This window comes from Ictalurus furcatus, chromosome 28 (genome assembly GCF_023375685.1).
Source record: "Ictalurus furcatus strain D&B chromosome 28, Billie_1.0, whole genome shotgun sequence".
Classification (NCBI taxonomy): Eukaryota; Metazoa; Chordata; class Actinopteri; order Siluriformes; family Ictaluridae; genus Ictalurus; species Ictalurus furcatus.
Genome location: NC_071282.1, coordinates 10,196,431 through 10,216,172, shown reverse-complemented (window position 1 = coordinate 10,216,172; position 19,742 = coordinate 10,196,431). Strand labels below are relative to the sequence as shown.

General features: G+C 38.7%; 2 protein-coding genes across 2 annotated transcripts; both read left to right on the top strand.

Moving 5' to 3' along the window:
* Positions 1-7,813: 7,813 nt before the first annotated feature.
* Positions 7,814-12,831, top strand: LOC128603294 (KN motif and ankyrin repeat domain-containing protein 1-like; the record flags this gene model as incomplete). The annotated part of the gene is made up of 2 exons (XM_053617604.1): positions 7,814-10,304; positions 10,421-12,831. Coding segments are annotated over 2 exons (2,649 nt in total), but the record flags the coding sequence as incomplete, so codon positions are not given.
* On the top strand, positions 11,263-18,227 carry LOC128603293 (KN motif and ankyrin repeat domain-containing protein 1-like). Its single transcript, XM_053617603.1, has 8 exons — positions 11,263-11,315; positions 11,801-11,941; positions 12,074-12,161; positions 16,730-16,949; positions 17,474-17,616; positions 17,691-17,891; positions 17,985-18,083; positions 18,216-18,227. Exons 1-8 carry the CDS (start codon positions 11,263-11,265, stop codon positions 18,225-18,227), a joined length of 957 nt encoding a protein of 318 aa, XP_053473578.1.
* The last annotated feature ends 1,515 nt before the right edge of the window (positions 18,228-19,742 follow it).

Below are 19,742 nucleotides of genomic sequence, written 5' to 3'. Positions count from 1 at the left end.
TTGCATTAGATGTAGTAGTGTAGTGTATAGTTAGTCTTCTTTTGTAGGTTGAACTAATACAGACAAACAGAAATATTTAATACGCTGAGGACATCTAGTGGACTTAAACAGCACTGCAGTCTCTGTCCTCTGTGTTTGGAAGAATTTCACCAACTTTTTCTTTGCCAGCTTGTCGAATCCTTCATTGCCTTGCTGATAAACAATTGCTAAACAAAACTACAACACACTTTTCTAATTAAATCTGGACTTTAATGTGAACAGAAAGTGACGTGGAGTGAGAGCGCTACTGATTTGTGTAGGTTGTTATTCGTAGTAAAATGTGTAGAAAAACACGAGTCATTTCGTTACTTTTGACGTTTACTCAGTTTATAAATGATTAAAACATCTTGTGATTATTATGTGTACGTTCGGTTGCTGTTTTAAGGCGACTATCTTCAAATGCGCGTTCCCGCGACGGCTGCGGTGCACACAAGCGCGCGCGCACACACGTGCACAATCAGTATGCACTACATAGCACTCTGAGTGAGTTAGAGCACTGATGCACGTGTCAAGTTTTTTTTAATGTCTTTCTTTTAACAGGGCTGAAATGTTGTCTTGTGTATTTTGGAAGGATTTCTTGTACAGGGAGGAAAAGGTATGAGGTTTTTGTCTCGATTCCGGATGTACATATATTTTTACTTGGACAATAAATGCTGCAATAAGTGTACGTCGAACATACCTGCAACGTTTAGACATTTCCATCAACTAATAAAACAAACAATGATTTGGAATACTGGACACTTGATCACAGGCAGTTTCCTCCCCAAATGATGTACACGTACTTAAAAAGCCTGTTTGTAAGTTTTACATACATGGTGTGTGTGTGTGCGCATTCATATATACAGTGTATGTGAGCTCTGAGTCTTCTCCTATAATGCCTGATGAGGTTGGAGAATACATGGCAAGGGATCTGAGATCATTCCTCCATACAGAATCTCTCCAGATCCTTCAAATTTCGGGTCCATGCTGGTGGACTTTTTTTTTTTTTTCAGTTCACAGCACAGGTTTTCTATGGGTTTCGAGTCAGGGGACTGGGATGGCCATGGCAGGACCTTGATTTGATGTCCATAAACTATTTTTGTGTTGATTTGGATGTATGTTTTGGATCATTGTCCTGCTGGAAGATCCAACCACAGCCCATTTTAAGCTTTCTGGCAGAGACAGTCAGGTTTTCATTCAGTTTCTGTTGATATTTGAGTCCATGATGCCATGTATCCTAACAAAATGTCCAGGTCCTCTGGCAGAAAAACAGCCCCAAAACATTAAAGAGCCACCACCATATTTAACCGTGGGCATGAGGTACTTTTCCATATGGCTACCTCTCTGTGTGCTCCAAAACCACCTCTGCTGTTTATTGCCAAAAAAGCTCTATTTGGGTTTCATCTGACCATAGAACCCGATCCCATTTGAAGTCCCAGTATAGTGTCTGGCAAACTGAAGATGCTTGAGTTTCTTTTTGAATGAGAGTAGAGACTTTTTTCTTGAAACCCTTCCAAACAACTTGTGATGTAGGTGACTTCAGATTGTAGTTTTGGAGATTTTCAAAATAATTTTTATTGAGTTTACACAATCAAGTATTTAAAAGAATCAGATTAATGATTCAAGAACACTGATTAAGACTGATTTAGGGGCTTATGTGTGTGAGTGTGTGTGTGTGTGGCTCTTCCTATTTCCTATGTTTAGCCATTCAGCTTAGACAATGCCATTAACAAAGAGGGTCTCTAGTTTCCATTGTTTCTGCAGTGACCGCGGGACTGTGTGTGTCTGTGTGTGTCGGTGTTTCTCCAATGAGGGCACTTGTGAATTATTCTCAGTAGCAGAATATTTTAGCCCACAACTGATTTCCTCTGCAAGGAAGTTAAGAATTGTCTGTAGCTGGATCTGTAGATGACCACAAGTCATAGAGGAATGGCTGTTTATTGATAGCCTGAGGTCTGAATCAAAGAGTGGAGTCTATATTCACAAACCTAAGAATGTGTGTCTGTGTTAGTGTCTGCATGGAGCACTGGTTCAGTTGTCCTCCTTAGGGAAAGGGTTTATGTTTGAATATTATTGTGATTTTGTTAAAAATATAAATAAAACAGCACCACCATATGCTTAAAGTATTACTTATTGCATGTTATAAAATTGATATATTAATTTGAATTATTTCTCATGAAGGGTGACGTATATAATTTTGTAAAAAATAGATTGCCTTTGTATGCTAGACAAAATGAGGTGTGAATGTATTTAAATGATCAATACCAATTATGATAAATTGAAAAGATCATACACATAGCCATCTGTTTGCGGGAGTTAAGGGAGCAAATATGGCCATGCTTTCTGGGTATGAGGAATGGCATCTTCTCTCCACTGTCAGTCATAGTAACACTAGCCAGTCATGGGTGTCTGTGAACTCATGTTGTCTTGAGGAGGGCAGATAGCACTTTCCTCCATGTGTGTTACACTGCCCACTGACGCACCATGGGCAGCAATTTGAAAAGATGTGGTTCACTGGCTTTACATGTCTCAGAGGAAGCATGTGTTAGCCTTCACCGTCCCTGGCTGATAGCTATCTTATGATGGGGCCTGGCTACTAGGTGGGAAATGGTAGAGCCTAGATGACTTTAGAAATCCCAGTGCAATATTGTCACCAGTGTTATCAGTAGGATGCAGCAATGGCGTAGGTATTATTTAATAAATCAGGAATGCACCAGCTGCAGTTGGTTTATCAGTGGTTTACTGTTTACTGTGGAGGTTATTTATAACACAGACAAGTCTTTTTCTATGATTTAATTTGTGTTGAAAATGTGTCTTTAAGATTAACTTAATACCAACCGATGATGTGAAGGTGTAGGTGTCTGGGTTCAGTAACTAAACAATGGCTAGTGGAACCTACACAACACACATTTCATGTTGTGTGAAAAGCAAGAAAAGAAGAATGGCAATACATTTAAAAAAAAAAAACATTCTACAAAAATTGGTCAGTAGCAAAATGTTTATTTTCGTTTCATACCATATACATTGCTTTTTGAAATTACAAAAACTACAAAGTAAAAAAAAAAAAAAGTTCACTTAAAACATGAAGTTCCTCAGGTGCTGAGTCATCCATCCATCGATCCATCCATTTTTGTACTGCATATCCTACAGGGTCACAGGGAATCTGGAGCCTATCCCAGGGAGCACTGGGCACAAGGCGGGGTACACCCTGGACAGAGTGCCACAGGGCACAATCACATACACATTCACACACCCATTCATACACCACAGACCCTTTGGATATGCCAAACCTGCTGAGTCATATTTATAGTAATTCACAGAGCTGGCATGCTTGAATATTTTTTTTTTCCACATTTCCAGTATGATTTACACAGAGCCATATCATAACATCATACATAATATAGCACAACATCAAACTCTCCATATGCACAATGCTATTAATAAATATGTAGGCTTGTAAGTTGTAGCTTCAGCGAAACAGCAGGTCACTGAATAAGCCCTGGTCAGAAAGTTAAAAAATTATGGATTGGAACTCTGGGCAGGAAATGCTGGATCTTATTCCTTTCCCTTTGGCTGTCCCTGGCATCCCTGGCATATGCCTTGCTATTTCTTGCTCCAGCAGCAGGGATCTGCATTGTGGAGCTTGCTGTGGCTTATTGCTCCACCCACAATGACAATGAAGGGTAGGTCCTGAGTGTGGCAGGGTGGTGCCAATGAACCCCCCTCTGCTGTGCCAGACTGATGTCTGATGAGAAAATTGCTCCAGTACCACTCATTCAACCACCACCTCTGGCTTTTTGGGGTCAGGCCTCAGCCATCACACGCAGGAACCATGGACGTTCTGAGTGAAGGAGAATTGCCTTCCTCCAAAGTCAGCTCTCAGGAGGGCCAGTGCTGTCTTTTAACAACAACCCAATCCAGAACGTCTTCACCGATTGGCAGACCAACTGGCTCTGCAGGCCACCAGCTGGGCTTGAGACCTTCAGTGATTTTGGTGTACATATCCCGTTGGTTTCTGCACGCCATGGAGATAATTCAATTCAATTAAGTTTTATTTGTATAGAGCTTTTGACAGTGTACATTGTCTCAAAGCAGCTTTACAGAAACACAGGATACAGATTTTAAGGCTGTGAATTTATTCCTATTGAGCAAGCCGGATCATGATGTTGCTGCTCCTGCAGGTTGCTCAGTGATTGGATGATTCATTTTTTGAGTAGCTCCAGAGCATTGGCAGAGCATTCTGCTTGCAGAACACAGCAGACAATTTCTTCTCTTTTCTAAGCATGAACCACTGATGCAGTGACACACAGCTAACCAAGAAATAACTGAAAAGCCAGTAGTCCAATTGCCTTTGGCATTCCAAAATGATTGACTATATATATATATATATATATATATATATATATATATATATATATATATATATATATATATATATATAAAAGGCTGTGATTCCTATGCAATACAGGACACACGGTCTGGACAGAAATACCCTCAAACAAAAGATAAAAAAATTCTTGTGTCACAGCACCTCAAAAGAACAGTGTATAGTTAGAAAAACAAATAAAATATATAATAAATGGAATAGACCAGAGACACAAGACATACAGGACAGGTATTCAAACAATGATTTGCAGACAAAAGTGACAGGCATGAGGAGGTGAATAAATATGCATAACCGCATGAAAGCTAGCATATTCATTGTCTTATTTTGAAGTATAAAGTGCTGGAGTACAAAGTCAAACAAATATTGCACAACTGTCCAACTACATACAGAATGATATATTTAAAACTGCAGAAATTCATTTTTCTTCACGTTGTTAAATTTTGAGGTTGCAGTGTTTGTCCTTCCTTTTTGGTTTGGTTAGATTTATGAGTTGCTGAAAGAGAAACAGAAGGAGTGGAATAGGAAGTGAGAGGAGGAGAGAAGTATTGTATGAGGGAGGAGCGTACAAGAACCTAGAGTATAGAAAGGGTGAAAGTAGAGACCTAGAGAGCAGTCACTGGTCTAAGAAATGATTTAACTCCGGAATTCACTAATTGACTGCATTATTTGACAGGTGAGCAAAAACTATTTATTATGTAAACAAAATCAGCTGCAATTGTGTATATTTATTTACTGTTCACACCCATTTGTTGTTAAATTGTGTAAAACAACTAAATAAAGTGTATTCAGCCTAATATATAGACTGTAGAAACCAGAAACTACACAGATTAAATTTTGCTGTCTTTTTCTGTTACAGTATTCTCTTGTATGCCAGATAGAATGTATAGTGCCTCCAGAAAGTATTCACACTCTGGTGATTATTTCTTTTTTTGCTGTTTCAACATCAAAGTTAAGTATATTAAAATGGATTTTTGTGCCCCTTTGAAGTGACTCTCTACAGAAATTCAATTAACAGATTATTTAGATTATTCAGAATTTTTTTGTTTAAAAACAATCAAAACATTGCTAAATTGAAAAGTATTCACTCCCCAGAGTCAACTGTGCATTGTCCTTTTGCAGTAATTACAGCTTTGAGTTGTCTCAGACTTGTCTCTACGAGCTTTGCACACAGTTTCTCACAATTCATAAAGTACATTTTCCCATCTCTTCCAGATTAGATGGTAAATATTAGTGGACAACAATTTTCAGGTCATGCCACAGATTTCCAGTTGGATTTAAGTCTGGAATTCGAATCGGCAATTCAAAACACAAACCTTCAAGCCATTTCTTTTGGTTTGAAGATTTGTGTTTTGAATGGCCATAGTTTTTACCTTGTGTTTTGGGTTATTTTGCTGTTGGATATTTTTGCTCTAACATAGATTTCTGACTGACTGGAACAGGTTCTCCTCAAGAATCTGCTTGTATTTACCCCATCCATGATTCCCTTGATGACATCAAGATTTCCAGCTCCTCCTGCTGAAAAGCAAACCCAGAGGATGATGCCACCGCCATCATCCTTGGGGTGTTACCTGGGTGTTGAGCTGTGGTCTGCGCCAAACATAAAACTTAGCTTTTAGACCAAACGGCTTGAAACCTTTCTTCCAAAGCTCTCAAGTTTCGTCACATTCCTTGCAAACTCCGGGCATGCCTGTATATTAATCTTTCTTGGAAGTGCCCTCCTTCTGGCCACTCTCTCGGTGAGGCCAGATCTGTAAAGAGCTGATGATATTGTTGATGTCTGTACAGGTTCTACTATTTCAGCCAGTGAGCTCTGTAATCCATTCAGTGTTGGGTTGTGTAGCACTGGTTGACAGTGCATCTAGGAAGGTTCAAAGGTTTGAGGATCCTTTTATAACCTTCTGCAGCTTTTCCCCTCCTAACAATGTCATCTCAAAGCTTCAAGGGCAGTTTCTTGGTCCTCATGACAGCACTAATCTGATCTTCCTGATTTAGATGTCTCCCAAAGTCAGTGATATTTTTTGTGCAACCACACATTTGGACACAGGTGGATTAAAAAATTAACCTTGTTTAAAATGTTTAGTTTAAGTGCTCAAGAAAATTAAATACTAGTCCTAATTAAAAGAAAGGGGGATGCATACTTATTCATTTTAGATTTTTTATTTTTATTTAATTCTCAGAACATTTAATTATTTACTTAATTTCTTTTCTGTACAGAGTCACTTGAATAGGTGCAGATGAAATCCCATTCTAATATACATCATTTGATTTTCCATTGCAGTAAAAAACAACAACAATCAAACAAACAACAACAACAACAACCAAACAAACAAACAAAAAAGAAATAACCACTAGGGGAGTGAATACATCCTGGCGGCACTGTACATTCATCACACCTGTTCCATGGTTCCATGTTCAACTGTTCCAATGATTGAGGAATTTTTTAAATTTCCAATATTTTTATTATTTCAGTAATTTAAAACTTGCCATATTATAGGTGTACCTAGATATTATATAACTAGTTGTCTACAACTGTGTATGCTCACTGTACACTTTAATAGGAACACCAGTTTTCAGTTGTACAGTTTGGGTGAGTATGTGCCCATGATAGCCTCAGAGTCTTGTTCTTGACTGACAGGAGTGGAACCTGATGTGGTCTTCTGCTGTTGTAGCCCATCCACCTCAAGGTTTGATGTGTTCTAAGATGTTGTGTTCTGAGATGCTTTTCTGCTCAACACAGTTGAAAAGACTGATTATTTGAGTTACTATAGACCAGTCTGCTTATTCTTCTCTGATCTCTCATCAACAAGGTGTTTCAGCCTGCACACCCTTCACACACAGGATGTTTACTTTGTTTTTCGCACCATTCTGTGTAAACTCTAGAGGTTATTATGTGTGAAATTCCCAGGAGATCAGCAGTTTCTGAAACACTCAAACCTGCCCATTTGGCACAAACAACCATGCCATTGTAAAAGTCACAGACGTCACACTTTTTCCCCCATTCTGTTTTATCTTCTTTGATGTGAACATTAACTGAAGCTCTTGACCTGCATCTGCACGTTTTTTAGCATGGTGCCGCCACATGATTGGCTGAATAGATAACTGCATAAATGAGCAGGTGTATAGGTGTTCCTATTAAAGTGGACAGTGATTTCTTGATCATTAAGAATGATACTATGGTTTGTAGAGAGCACTGGGGGGATTAACTTTGTAAGATGTGTGCTTTGCCCTTCTGAGAGTGACCAGTAGAGGTAAAAGCTGTAAATGGAATTAGTCTAAAAATATTAAGCCATAAACAATATTAATAGGCAAAAATGTATTTGTTAAAGTCATGACAATCTGATCAAACTTTTCCCCTTTTCTTTACCATTGTTGTACAGATGGTGTTGTACTGAAGATACTGGTGCTTAAACGTCCCCAAATTATTCCATTTGCCTTGGTACACCTTATGTCTATCACCTAGAGGTAGATTTTAATTACGTTGACGGCATCAAACAAAGCGACATCATTCGGCGGCTGGGTTTTAACAGACGGCCCAGGGCCACACCAGTCTCTGAACCACATAGTGGGATTGACCCTTCCCACTGGGCCTCTTCTGGGTCACTGTCATCTGTGAGCAGCAATGAAACTAGGAATTCCTCTATCACCCCCTCTTCCTCCTCCTCTTCTTCTGTTAACAGAAGAAAACCTCCTCTTCCTCCCTCCCATTCCTCATCTAAATCCACTTCTGAAGGTTCTGAGCACTATGAAGCCCTACATGTTTGCCATAATAGTTCAGATGAGAAGCCTCCCTTAATGACATGGCAATCCACTAGTCCTAAACCAAATCCTTTAGTGGAAAGGACTTTGGTGGAAACACGAAAGCGTTTAGAGCAAGAGAAGGTTTCTTCTCAGACAGTGACCCCAGAGATATACTCACGGCGTAGGCTAGCTAGTTTTGCTGGCCTAGGCTCAAGTGGTATTCTGTCACCTCATACCAGCTCGAGTGCTCTTAACCACACTCAGTCCCAGGAAAACCACAAAGTGTCTAAGCTAACAGTTCCTGATCAGGCTTCCTCAGGGAGCTGCTCTTTGAGAACCAGCCCTAAGAGCTCTGGCAGGGCCACTCCAGTGACTACTGTTAGTCCACTGGACCTTCAGTTGGTCAGGGACCAAATGGTGGTGGCTCTAGAAAGGCTGAAAGAGATGGAGGAACAGGTAAAGATCATACCTGTGCTGAGAGTCAAGATTTCTGTCTTGAAGGAAGAAAAACAACAGCTTATTGCATTGGTACAAAAACTAGAGAGTCAAAATTTAGGTTGTAATCTAGACGCAGATTTGCAAGGTCCATCCAGAAAAAGAGCATATAGCACAGGAACTACTGTGAAGCATTCCAAGCCAGAAAAAGATGATGAGGGCCAGAGGAAGTCTGCCAAAAAGGTAGACGGTTGGGAACATAATGCCTTGTCTGATCTTGACCAGTTTAAGCAGTTGAATGCTGAAAAGCAGCTGACTGTCAATGATAATGAGAATATGTGTGAGGAGTTTGTGCATTCAAGAAGTTGCTGTAGGGATGGTGCTACAGAAACCAAACTTAATGTACGCTCAGTAGAAGTTGGTGTTACCGAAGCTATGCTAGGTATGGTGTCAGACACTGAGCTAGAGCTTGAGATACAACAACAAACTGTTGAAGTTTTGAGGGACAAGGTGCAAACACTGGAGGTAGACCTTAAAAAGGCATTGCTTAACGCAGAATTGTGCAGACTGAAGAGTGCGCTACAGGAAGCTGGGGCCCATACCCATGCTGCCAAGAATTATAGTGCACAACCAGAGATGCAAAGCATTTCAACTCAGACAGGAATGCTGACAAGGACAATTGGCATTGGAAATCATGTTCAACTTGTACATGCTGCTGTTGGGGAAGGGGGAGTGCAAACTTTTAACACTGTAGGAGTGACCTGCCAGCCAGAGACAAATGATGTTGCGTCTGGCCTGGATACACCCATCGAAATGTGGGAGATACAGAAGAAAGTGGAAAAGAGGGATCATTGTGTAGGAACACAATATGTGCCAACTTGCAGTCAAGGTGTTGGGACATTTGTGAGTGTTTGTGATGTTGGTATTATGACCTTAGAGTTGATGGAGACTCTGGAGAAAAAGAAGACATCCACTAGAACAGTAGGCTGTGGTGATTGCACCATAGATGTAAATGTCAATATGGTCAAGCCTCTTGTTTCCCAGGGTATTGTCACTGAACCTGTCAGAGGTATAGATATTGGTGTAATAATGACTCCACAAACCATGTCCCAATGCAACAACACTGATGTTCATACCGTCTCCCGCTGCACTAGCACTTCCCCAGTCTATGTCTCTGAATCAAGCACCATCCCAACAAACCTGCGTATGAAGGAGAGACATACCAACACTGCCCACATAATCACTCAAACACTTGCAGTTGGTGATGGGAAAGTTAACGCTCAACAAGTGGCTGGAAAAATGCACTCCACTGCAGTGGGGACTCCTGTATACCTGAAGGAAGGAACAGTCACACCTGGTACCCCCAAAGTGATGACTCGTGATACTGGTGTTGGACTGGCTAACATTAATGAGAATTTCTTGGTTGGGCTCCGAACACGGAACATGGCATGTGGTCCATCTCGCTTACCAGACCCTAACAAGACCCGGAGTATAGGGGTCGAGGTGGGTGATGGGAGGATACGGGATGTGGATGGGCATATGTGGATGCCTGTACACTTACTACAGCCACAATTATATGCACAGACGGAGCCTGGCCTGGATCATTACATAGACCGAATGCAGAGACTGCTAAAAGAGCAACAGAGTCTGCTAACTTGTAGCCATTTTAAACCAAGGGATGAGGATGCTCTTCAACCCCAGCACCTCCTGGACACACAGCATGGAGGTAATATATTTTCTTTTCTTTTTTTTTTTTTTTTTGATTGAAGTCTGCACCTGCAGACAGTTTCTGAAAATATTCAATATGCAATATCACATAAACATTATTTCTAACATTCTCAGTACCCAAGCATGGCTCTTCTTCAAAAGCCAATGAGAGCATGCAGCTTAAATCAAAGAATTTAATGGAACATTTCAGTGGTAAGCGTGTTTTTGCATCCATCTACTTCATGTACAACTTTCCAATATTTGTTAGAAGAAGAGAAAGATTTCCTTTCTAAAGAGTGGAATGCAGACAGAAGATAGAAATAGCTCTCTTTGGTTTGTCTTTTGGCTGGATGAGCCCTACACTTAGAATATTTTGGATAGCATTGTGGTTTGGAAAACTTTCATGCCCCATAGTCCAGTGGTCTGTGGCACACACAAAACATAAATACTGTCTATTCTGTGTGTGACTGCTGTGTGCATGGTGAAGAGAAGAGAAGGAGCACACAAGTCTAAAACCCTCATTATTTTTTAAAATGCCTTAAATAGATATTATCAATAAAGATTTTATTAATAGAGAATGCTGTAGTTGGTAGTTATAGGGATGTGCATTATTCAAGAGTAGTTAAGAATATTTCTCCATACTTAAAAAGTATACTAAAAGTGATTAAGGTGGCTAACGCTAAATATTTCTTGAATCATTATCTGTACCATTCAACCACATGTACAAATTACATGGTTCATAATTTCCAGTACATGCAAGTTTAAAATCTGTAATCTTGAGGCAGTCTTGTAGGACAAATAAATCCTACTTATCAAAAGTGATCATGTTAAATATTTTTAAGAGCGAATCTGCAACGAAACTGCACTTGATTACCATTGTAGCTAGAACTTTAATTTGTGATAAGGGTTTTCTTTCTTTTCTTTGTTGTCTCCAAGATGAACATGGCACCATCAGATCCATTATCACAAGAAAGGACATGTCTCAGAAATGTGCAGAAAGCAGGAAGACCCTCAAGTCTCTTTCTCCAGGGTGAAGATGAAGCAGTTCTTACAACATCTCTCCAAATATTGAACAAAATTAATGTTAAAAAATAAATTGTTTCATACATTATGTGCATTTCCTTTATTTCTGTTTGGGTGGAGCTTATAATTGTGCCTGTAAATAGGTAGCATGTACTGAGTTAATACTATTGCAGTTTTTTAAAAGCCAGTTGATACTTAATTTATTTGATTTATTTGTAGAGTAGAATTTCCTTTTTTTGTGAAATGTCTATGGTATTGGTATGGCTTAAATTATCATTTGTACTTTGCTTTCTAATCACATCTCATTCTCAGCTCATTAATACTTCCATGAATTCTCTTGAACCACAGCTTTCATTCTGTGAACTCAATTATCAGTGCTTCCTTTTGCTTTTTTTCTCTGATGATTATAATTTAAAGGGCTTGATGAAAGCTAGATATTCAGGAATGAGCCAAAGAACTGCATTGATTTAGCCCTTTATGTCTTGGTTGTAGGTTCGAGTGTCTATCCATTACTGAAGACTCCTTCTCTGAATGGACTGATTCTGAGGAGGAGAAGAGGAAAAGAGTAAAGAAGCAGATAGAGGAGGGTTCCAGGATCCGCACAAAGTCGTCTAAAATGGAGAGAAGAGAAGGGTTGGTTAGAAAAGAAACACATTTCCATACACACAATTTCCCCCTTGAATATGCTTTGCTGATTTAAAATGTTGTATTATGCTTCAATATTGCCACTAAGTGAGAGTTGTTTTGTATTATTTTTTTTTATAGATATGAGATGAGTGACAAGGTGATTTCTGCCTGTCACAAGTTAAAAGCCCACCTAAATGACACCAAGGTTTTATCCAACAGAGAACTGGTGAGTCCCCATAACCTGAGGAAGAGAAATATTTGCAAATATGTGGAAAATGTGTGGTTTTGTTTTATTTCTATTACAGTGAGCAGTTTGGGTTTGATTTTCTTCCCTGCTTGGGCTTTCATCTGTGGAAGAGAAAGTGGTTCATCATAAAATACTTCTGAAATACTTTTGCAGTCTTTGAAATGTGAATTCCTTGCACTTTGAACCATACCTTCAACTTCACTGTGCAGGAACCCGCTGATCAAAATCCTGATTTTAAATGCTTTGTGTGTTTGTGTGTGTGTGTTTCTGCATATATGAATAGTGCATTTAAAAAACAATTCTGGACATTTAGACAAGTGCAGAATGTATTTTATGTATAATCATGAATTAACATTTTTAACTACAGCAGATCATAAAGTCCAACTACAATTGAGAGCACTGTGTGCAGTTTCTCATGCATGATACCCAGAAGGACATGTTTCTTGTATACTGCCATTAAAAAAAGCTATTCCCTGTAGGTAGGAGCACGCATAAATTTGTTTGGCTAGTGGCAAAGGTCAGTTATAGGGATCTGTGAACTACTCATTGTTAACTGTCATTTAATATTCAAAGTAATCTTGACTAAACTGCATGCCATGATTCTCAGCATTGCAACTCAGATGCAAGTATTATTTTAGTGGTAGAATAATACTCAAGCTTATTTTATTTAGATGCAAATATGTTTAAAGGTAAAATCAAGAAAATATGGATACTGGGGGGCTGCAATTAGGGAAACAGATATTCCAGTTGTCCTGTTTTTGCCTTCAAATAGATGAACATATTTGAGCTATTGATTTTGGCACTTTTGTCTATTGATCAGCAAACCTTTAGTCATGGAGAATAAATGTTTGATTAGAACACTGGTTCATAAACAGACTTTGTAGAAACTGTCTACAACAGGAAAGAAATTGCATACATATATTTGAGTGGAAAAGTGGAAAATGAATTCACTTGAAAGAAAATGTGGAGGCAGTTATGGAAGGGTGTGTTTGTGGTGAACGGTTCTAGATGACTATGAATTGTAAAACCGCCCTTTGCTGTCTGGCATTTAAAGTAAAAACTATTTTCTCTTGTGCTTCACATGTCCATGCAGTCACATATATCCTGCAATTACCTACTGGCATGCAATGTTTTAGCTGAGATTATGGAACATTAGCTCAAATTGAAAATATGTGAGAAATCTAACCTTTAATTAAAATACATTTATTCTAAGAAAACACAATGTAAATGAAGCATATTTTGTGTGCGTCCAGAGACAATTGTTTCTATGTCAAAATGTATATACATGATGCAGACACAGACAGACCCATACAAATACGCACAAACACGCACGCGCAAACACACACACATACACACACACACACACATACACACACAGTGGGCTCCAAATGGGCTACCATGAGTAAAAATATTTTAGTAAAAATATTTTGCATTCTTTTCTAATTTAATAGAACAGTTTTCATTATAATTTTTTAAATTTTATTTTAAAACAGCTTGATTGAAAAGTAGAATTTGAGAAATATGTACATGAATTTAAAAGTTTCTTAGTATTTCGTATGTCCACTTTTTGCTTTCATGACAGTGTGCATTCAGGCTGGCATGTACCCCATAACTTTGAGAAAAACCTTATGATCAATTTTAGATAAAATCCATCAGAGTGTTGTCTGAACACATGCTTCAGTAGAAGAGACCTGTAGACCTGTAGAAAGCAGTTAACATGGTTAATATCACAAATTTGCTTACGTTTAAATAGAAGTTGCAATTGTAGAATCTTCTAGTTAAATATTCAAGATATTGAACATTTACTTTCTTTGTTTTAAATATTTTAAAATTCTAAAACCTTCTGTTTATTTCCAAATAAAAAACAAACAAAACAAAAAAATCCCAGGTTTTCAGTGTGGCCTCAGACTTTTGGACCCCACTGTGTGTCCATCAGGTCCATAAGTATTTTGGAGCAGTGACACAATTTTCATAATTTTGCCTCTGTACACCACCACAATGGATTTGAGGCACTCAAGATGTAATCGAAGTGTAGACCTGGAGCTTTAATTCAAGGGGTTTAACAAAAATATTGCATTAACTGTTTAGGAATTACAGACATTTTTTTACATAGTGTTTCCATTTTCACAGGCTCAAAAATAATTGGACAATTAACTGATGAGCAGTTTCATGGCCAGGTGTGGCCTGTTTCCTCATTATTTCATGACAGGTTAAGGAGATAAAAGGTCTAGAGTTGACTCCGAGTGTTGAATTTGCATTTGGTAGCTGTTCATGGGAACTCTCAATATGCAGTCCAGAGAGGTGTCGATGCAAGTGAAGGAGGTTATCATTAGGCTGGAAAAAAAACCTTCACAACATCTTGCCAAGTCAAGAATACTCTGGAGGAGGTAGGTGTATCATTGTCAAAGTCTACAATCAAGAGATGCCTTCATGAATGTAAATACAGAAGTTTTACCTCAAGATGTAAACCACTGGTAACACTCAAGAACAGAAAGGCCAGATTAGGCTAAAATATTTTTTAAAAACCTCTTAAAAAAAAAAAGACTGACCAGTTTTGATGCAAGATTAACTTGTACCAGAATGTTGGAAAGAGAAGAGTATGGAGAAGGAAAGGAAGGGCTCATGATCCAAAGCATACCACATCATTTGTCAAACTTGTGGAGGAAGTGTTATGGCTTGGGCGTGTATGGCTGCCAATGGAACTGGGCCACTGGTGTTTATTGATGATGTGACTGCTATTAGAAGTAGAAGGATGAATTCTGAAGTGTATAGTGCTATACTTTCTGCTCAGATTCAGTCAAATGCTGCATAACTGATAGGACAAGTCTTCATAGTAAAGATGTATAATGATCCAAAACGTACCGCAAAAGCAACCCAAGAGCTTCTTAAATCAACGAAATTAAATGTTCTTAAATGCCAGATGAACTTAACCCATTTGATCATGCTTTTCATTTACTGAAGACAAAACTGAAGGTAGAAAGACCCACAAACAAGTAGCAACTGAAGGCGGTTGCAGTAAAGGCCTGGCAAAGAATCTCAAGGAAAGAAACTCAGCATTTGATTATGTCCATGGGTTCCAGACTTCAGGCAGTCATTGACTGCAAAAGACATGCATCCAAGTATTAAAGATAATCCTAATATTTATGACTGTTAGTTTGTCCGATTACTTTTGAGCCTGTGAAAATGAAGGGACTAAAAAAATGGCTGTAATTCCTAAACTGTTAATGCAATATTATTGTTCAAACCCTTGAATTAAAGCTGAAAGTCTACATTTTAATCACATCTTGATTGCTTCATTTCAAATACATTGTGGTGGTTTACAGAGGCAAAATTACATAAATTGTGATACTGTCCAAATGCTTATGGACCTGACTGTTTGTATACACACACACACACACACACACACACAAGTCAGGTCCCTTGGTCTCTTGTTGCTGTTGGTCGCTTGGCAGTCTCCCTGGTAAGTTTTTGTCTTGTCCTTTTGTAAATTTTGGAGGGACATTCTGTTCTTGGTAATGTCACTGTGGTGCTCCATTTTCTTCGTTTGATGATGGCCTTCATTGCGTTTCATTCTACTTCTAATGTTTTGGAAATTCTTTTTGTAAAAGAAAATAAAAGAACAGTAGCTCTTCTGTGGGATCGGACCAGATGGGCTAGCCTTTGGTGCTCTTCTGCATCAGTGAGCCATGATACCAGGAACACCCCACAAGACCTGCCGTTTTGGAGATGCCCTGACCCAGTCGTCTACCCCTAACAATCTGTCTCATGTTAAAGTTGCTCAGATCCTTATGCTTGCCCATTTTTCCTGCTTCCAACACATCAACTTCGAGAACTGTTCCCTTGCTGCCTAATATATCCCACCCCTTGACAGGTGCCACTGTAATGAGATACTCAATGTTATTCACTTCACTACAAAGAAAAGCTGGAAACTTCTGAACAAGATCCTCACAAGCTCCACAGCATCTTTTCTTCACTACTCAACCCACCGGCTCCTCCTTCTCTGTCCTCCCTGACTGCTGAAGACTTGGAAAAATTGTTGAAATTTTTTTTTAAATCTGCCAGACCTTCACTTCTACCCCAACTCCTACACTACCCACTCAGTATTCCCCTTCTTCTTCGCACATTTTTCTAATCTAGCAACAGAAGATATCCATGCAGTGGAAAATTACACCCCCCCCCCCCCAGGACATGATTGACAACTTGCAAATGCCTTGGTGGAAGAGTGGGGTAACATCTCACAGCAAGAACTGACAAATCTGGTGCAGTCCATGAGGATGAGATGCGCTGTAGTACTTAAAGCAGCCGGTGGCCACACCAGACTGTTACTTTTGATATTGACCTCCCTTTGTTCAGGGACTCATTCCTTTTCTGTTCCTCAAATGTCTGTGAAACTTGTTCAGTTTATGTCTCAGTTGTTGAATATTTTTATGTATATTTTTACACACACAATTGGGTCCATAACTATTTGGACAGTGATACAATTTTGACTCTGTACACCACCACAATAGATATATAGAACTCATCATCATTATGTCTCTACCTTAAAGCGTTCCTGCCTGAACGTGATCCAGCAAGACTGGTTCTGTGTGTCCAGTCAAAAGAAAGCATATCCAGAGACAGTTGAGAGGTTTCTGAGCATGTGTCATCATGTCTCTCCTGCTGTTTTGACTCATGTGGCTAACATGGCTGACCAGAATGGCAACACAGCACTGCACTACAGCGTATCCCATTCTAACTTCAGGGTGGTGCAGAAACTGCTGGATGCAGGTACACATTTCTAGTGGCCAAGTCAACAAAGTTTTTAAATTCAGAAATTGTCGAAAGTTACAACAGTGTCTGGGTAATTATTTTTTTGTCCATCTAAGAAAAAAATTTATCATCATATGTTGTCAAGCTACTTCAGAGTAATTGAGCCAGCTTTAGCATTACTTCATTATTGATGGAGAAACTAAATAGATCACTCAGGAAAAAAAGCACTGGTTCATTAAGATTACGTTTTTATTACCTTCCCCAAAAGTCCAAAGGCAAGCGTAAATGCAGCAACATTAAAAACTTTATCCTTCAATTCAATTCTTTTCCTTTGTGACCAGACAAGTTGTGCAAAATGCCATAACATGGACAAGTGCTGTTCCCTTACCATATTAGCATTCTTAATAATTTTGCTGCTTGCTTGTTAGATTAACAGTGTTTGCTTGTTATTGGTGCAAGCTGGATATAGTGTTTGTGTGTGTGTGCGTGTGCGTGTGTGTGTGCGTGTGTGTGTGCGTGTCTATGTGTGGCTGGATGTGCAGGTGTATGTAATACCAATCAGCAGAATAAGGCTGGATACACTCCCATCATGTTGGCTGCTTTGGCTGCTGTGGAAACCAAGGAGGACATGAGCGTGGTGGAGGAGCTCTTCAGGAATGGAGACGTCAATGCCAAGGCCATTCAGGTGTTGTGTCTGTCTCTGTGCAGTGTAAATATATCTACTGTATGTGCATGTATACTATTGTTCTAATATTGTAGGCTGGTCAGACTGCTCTCATGCTGGCAGTCAGTCATGGACGTATGGATATGGTGAAAGTTCTCTTAACTTCGGGGTCAAAGGTCAATATTCAGGATGATGAGGGCTCTACCGCGCTTATGTGTGCCAGTGAGCATGGCCATGTTGATATTGTCCGTCTCCTACTGGCTCAGCCAGGCTGTGATGCCACTCTGAGTGACAATGTAAGCAGCCTATATTCTTTCTGGGACCAGGAACTTTATTATCAAACATCATTGTTACAGTCTTTCATGTATATATCTGTGTGTGTCTGGTAGGATGACAGCACTGCAATGTCCATAGCCCTGAATGCTGGCCACAGTGACATTGCCATGCTCTTGTATTCTCACATGAACTATGGAATGGGCCAGCCATTGGTAGGATCTTTCAGATTTTGATTGATATTATTGATAGATACTACTATTGTGATACTGTCCCATAGTGTCCAGTGATGCTTGTAACTTTCTCCCTAAGCTGAAAATTTCATCTTTATATCTGTGTGCTTTCAGACTGTTTCTTGAAGCTGGACACCAGCTGCTCCAACTCCAGGCCTTTTTGATTGATTTCTTTAACTTATTTCCTAGTGCTGCATGCCCGGTCCTTGTAAGTCTTCATAGGATAATAATCTGACTGTATATTCAGTTGAAATATTGCTGCATTATAATGTATTTGCAAAGCTGACATTTCTGAGTCATTATGTGTTATATGAAACACAGCAGAGTCTATTGCCTAATCTGCATGAAGGACAGATATGAGGAAGTCTCAAACCTACAGTGTATCATTTACTGAACAGCATGTTTATTATTTTGCATTTAATTCATCACAACATGCTTGTAAACACATTTACTTAAGATTATAAATTTTAAGATGCAGTAGGCTAATGGATTTATATTTGTATTTTATGTTATAGCTTGCATTGTGTGCTGTATGGTACATATGGGTCTCAAAATTTGTTCTTATAGCATGCTGTTATTAAAGGTAATTTAAATTTGAAGCATGAGTCATGTAATATATTAGTGGCCAGCAAAAATGTTGGCAAAACTACACACTACCCTAATAAATATTATGGCACAATAGTGCACAAATGTATATATTGTGGTACTATATAACAATGAGGAAATACTTTAATTATATATTTATATTTTATTTAATTTTAGGCCACCTATCCTACAACAAAACTGACAATAGGCAGGAAATAGTATTGCATATAATGAAATTTTACTGTCTGTTAAAGGAATATACATACTATATACAGGGAGTGGACAAAATAATAGAAGCCCATAACAATTTATTAATATAACGGACCTAATAAGGAGTAGGAGCATCCTTTTCCTCCTGAACAACTTTTCTCCTTCTTGGAATGTTGTGATGGGATGTTGGACCATTCTTTCAGTTCTTTGAGGAAGTGGATATCTACTGAACTTCACTCCAGAATTTCTCATAAGGGATCAATATTGTTTAAATGTGGAGCTTTGGGGAGGTGGTTGACTCATCAAATCACTTTTGAATTATTTTAGCAGTATGTATGGAGGGGTTATCAGTCTGGAATGTGGAAATGTTACCAGGAAAGAGTGTTTGCGCCATAGAATGTACATGGTCCTATAAAACTGATTCATATTGTTGCCTGTTATAAGACCATACAATGAATTAGAATGATTGAATTATTGATCCTAATTATTTCCACGAGATGGCAGCTTAAACCATTCCCCCATTATAGTTAACAGTCGACAGTGTGGGTTAAAAATATCTTTGCCTTACTTCAAAAAGGTTTTATGGTATTTACAGCAAATTATGCATCTTTATGCACTGGCTGTCAATACAAAAGTTTTCTGAATTGCAGCACTTCCATGAATAACACTGAATTTTGCCAATAGCAATTTTTTTGTTTATGTAATGTACTGTATGTAATTTAAGAAAATTTTTTTCATTCTTTGTTGAATATCAACCATTGAATATATCAAATTTACATCATATTCTGATACAGGTCTATATGCTGTTCTAATCATAGATTTACATTTTAAATAAAACTGGTTGTT

What these genes read in the sequence shown, in the direction of transcription:
- LOC128603293 (XM_053617603.1), top strand. Translation starts at nt 11,263, where the DNA reads ATGTCTCAGAAATGTGCAGAAAGCAGGAAGACCCTCAAGTCTCTTTCT. An exon ending in AAAATGGAGAGAAGAGAAGG is followed by an intron (nt 11,942 to 12,073) that starts GTTGGTTAGAAA and finishes TTTTTTTTATAG; the next exon opens with ATATGAGATGAGTGACAAGG. An exon ending in ATGCCACTCTGAGTGACAAT is followed by an intron (nt 17,892 to 17,984) that starts GTAAGCAGCCTA and finishes TGTGTCTGGTAG; the next exon opens with GATGACAGCACTGCAATGTC.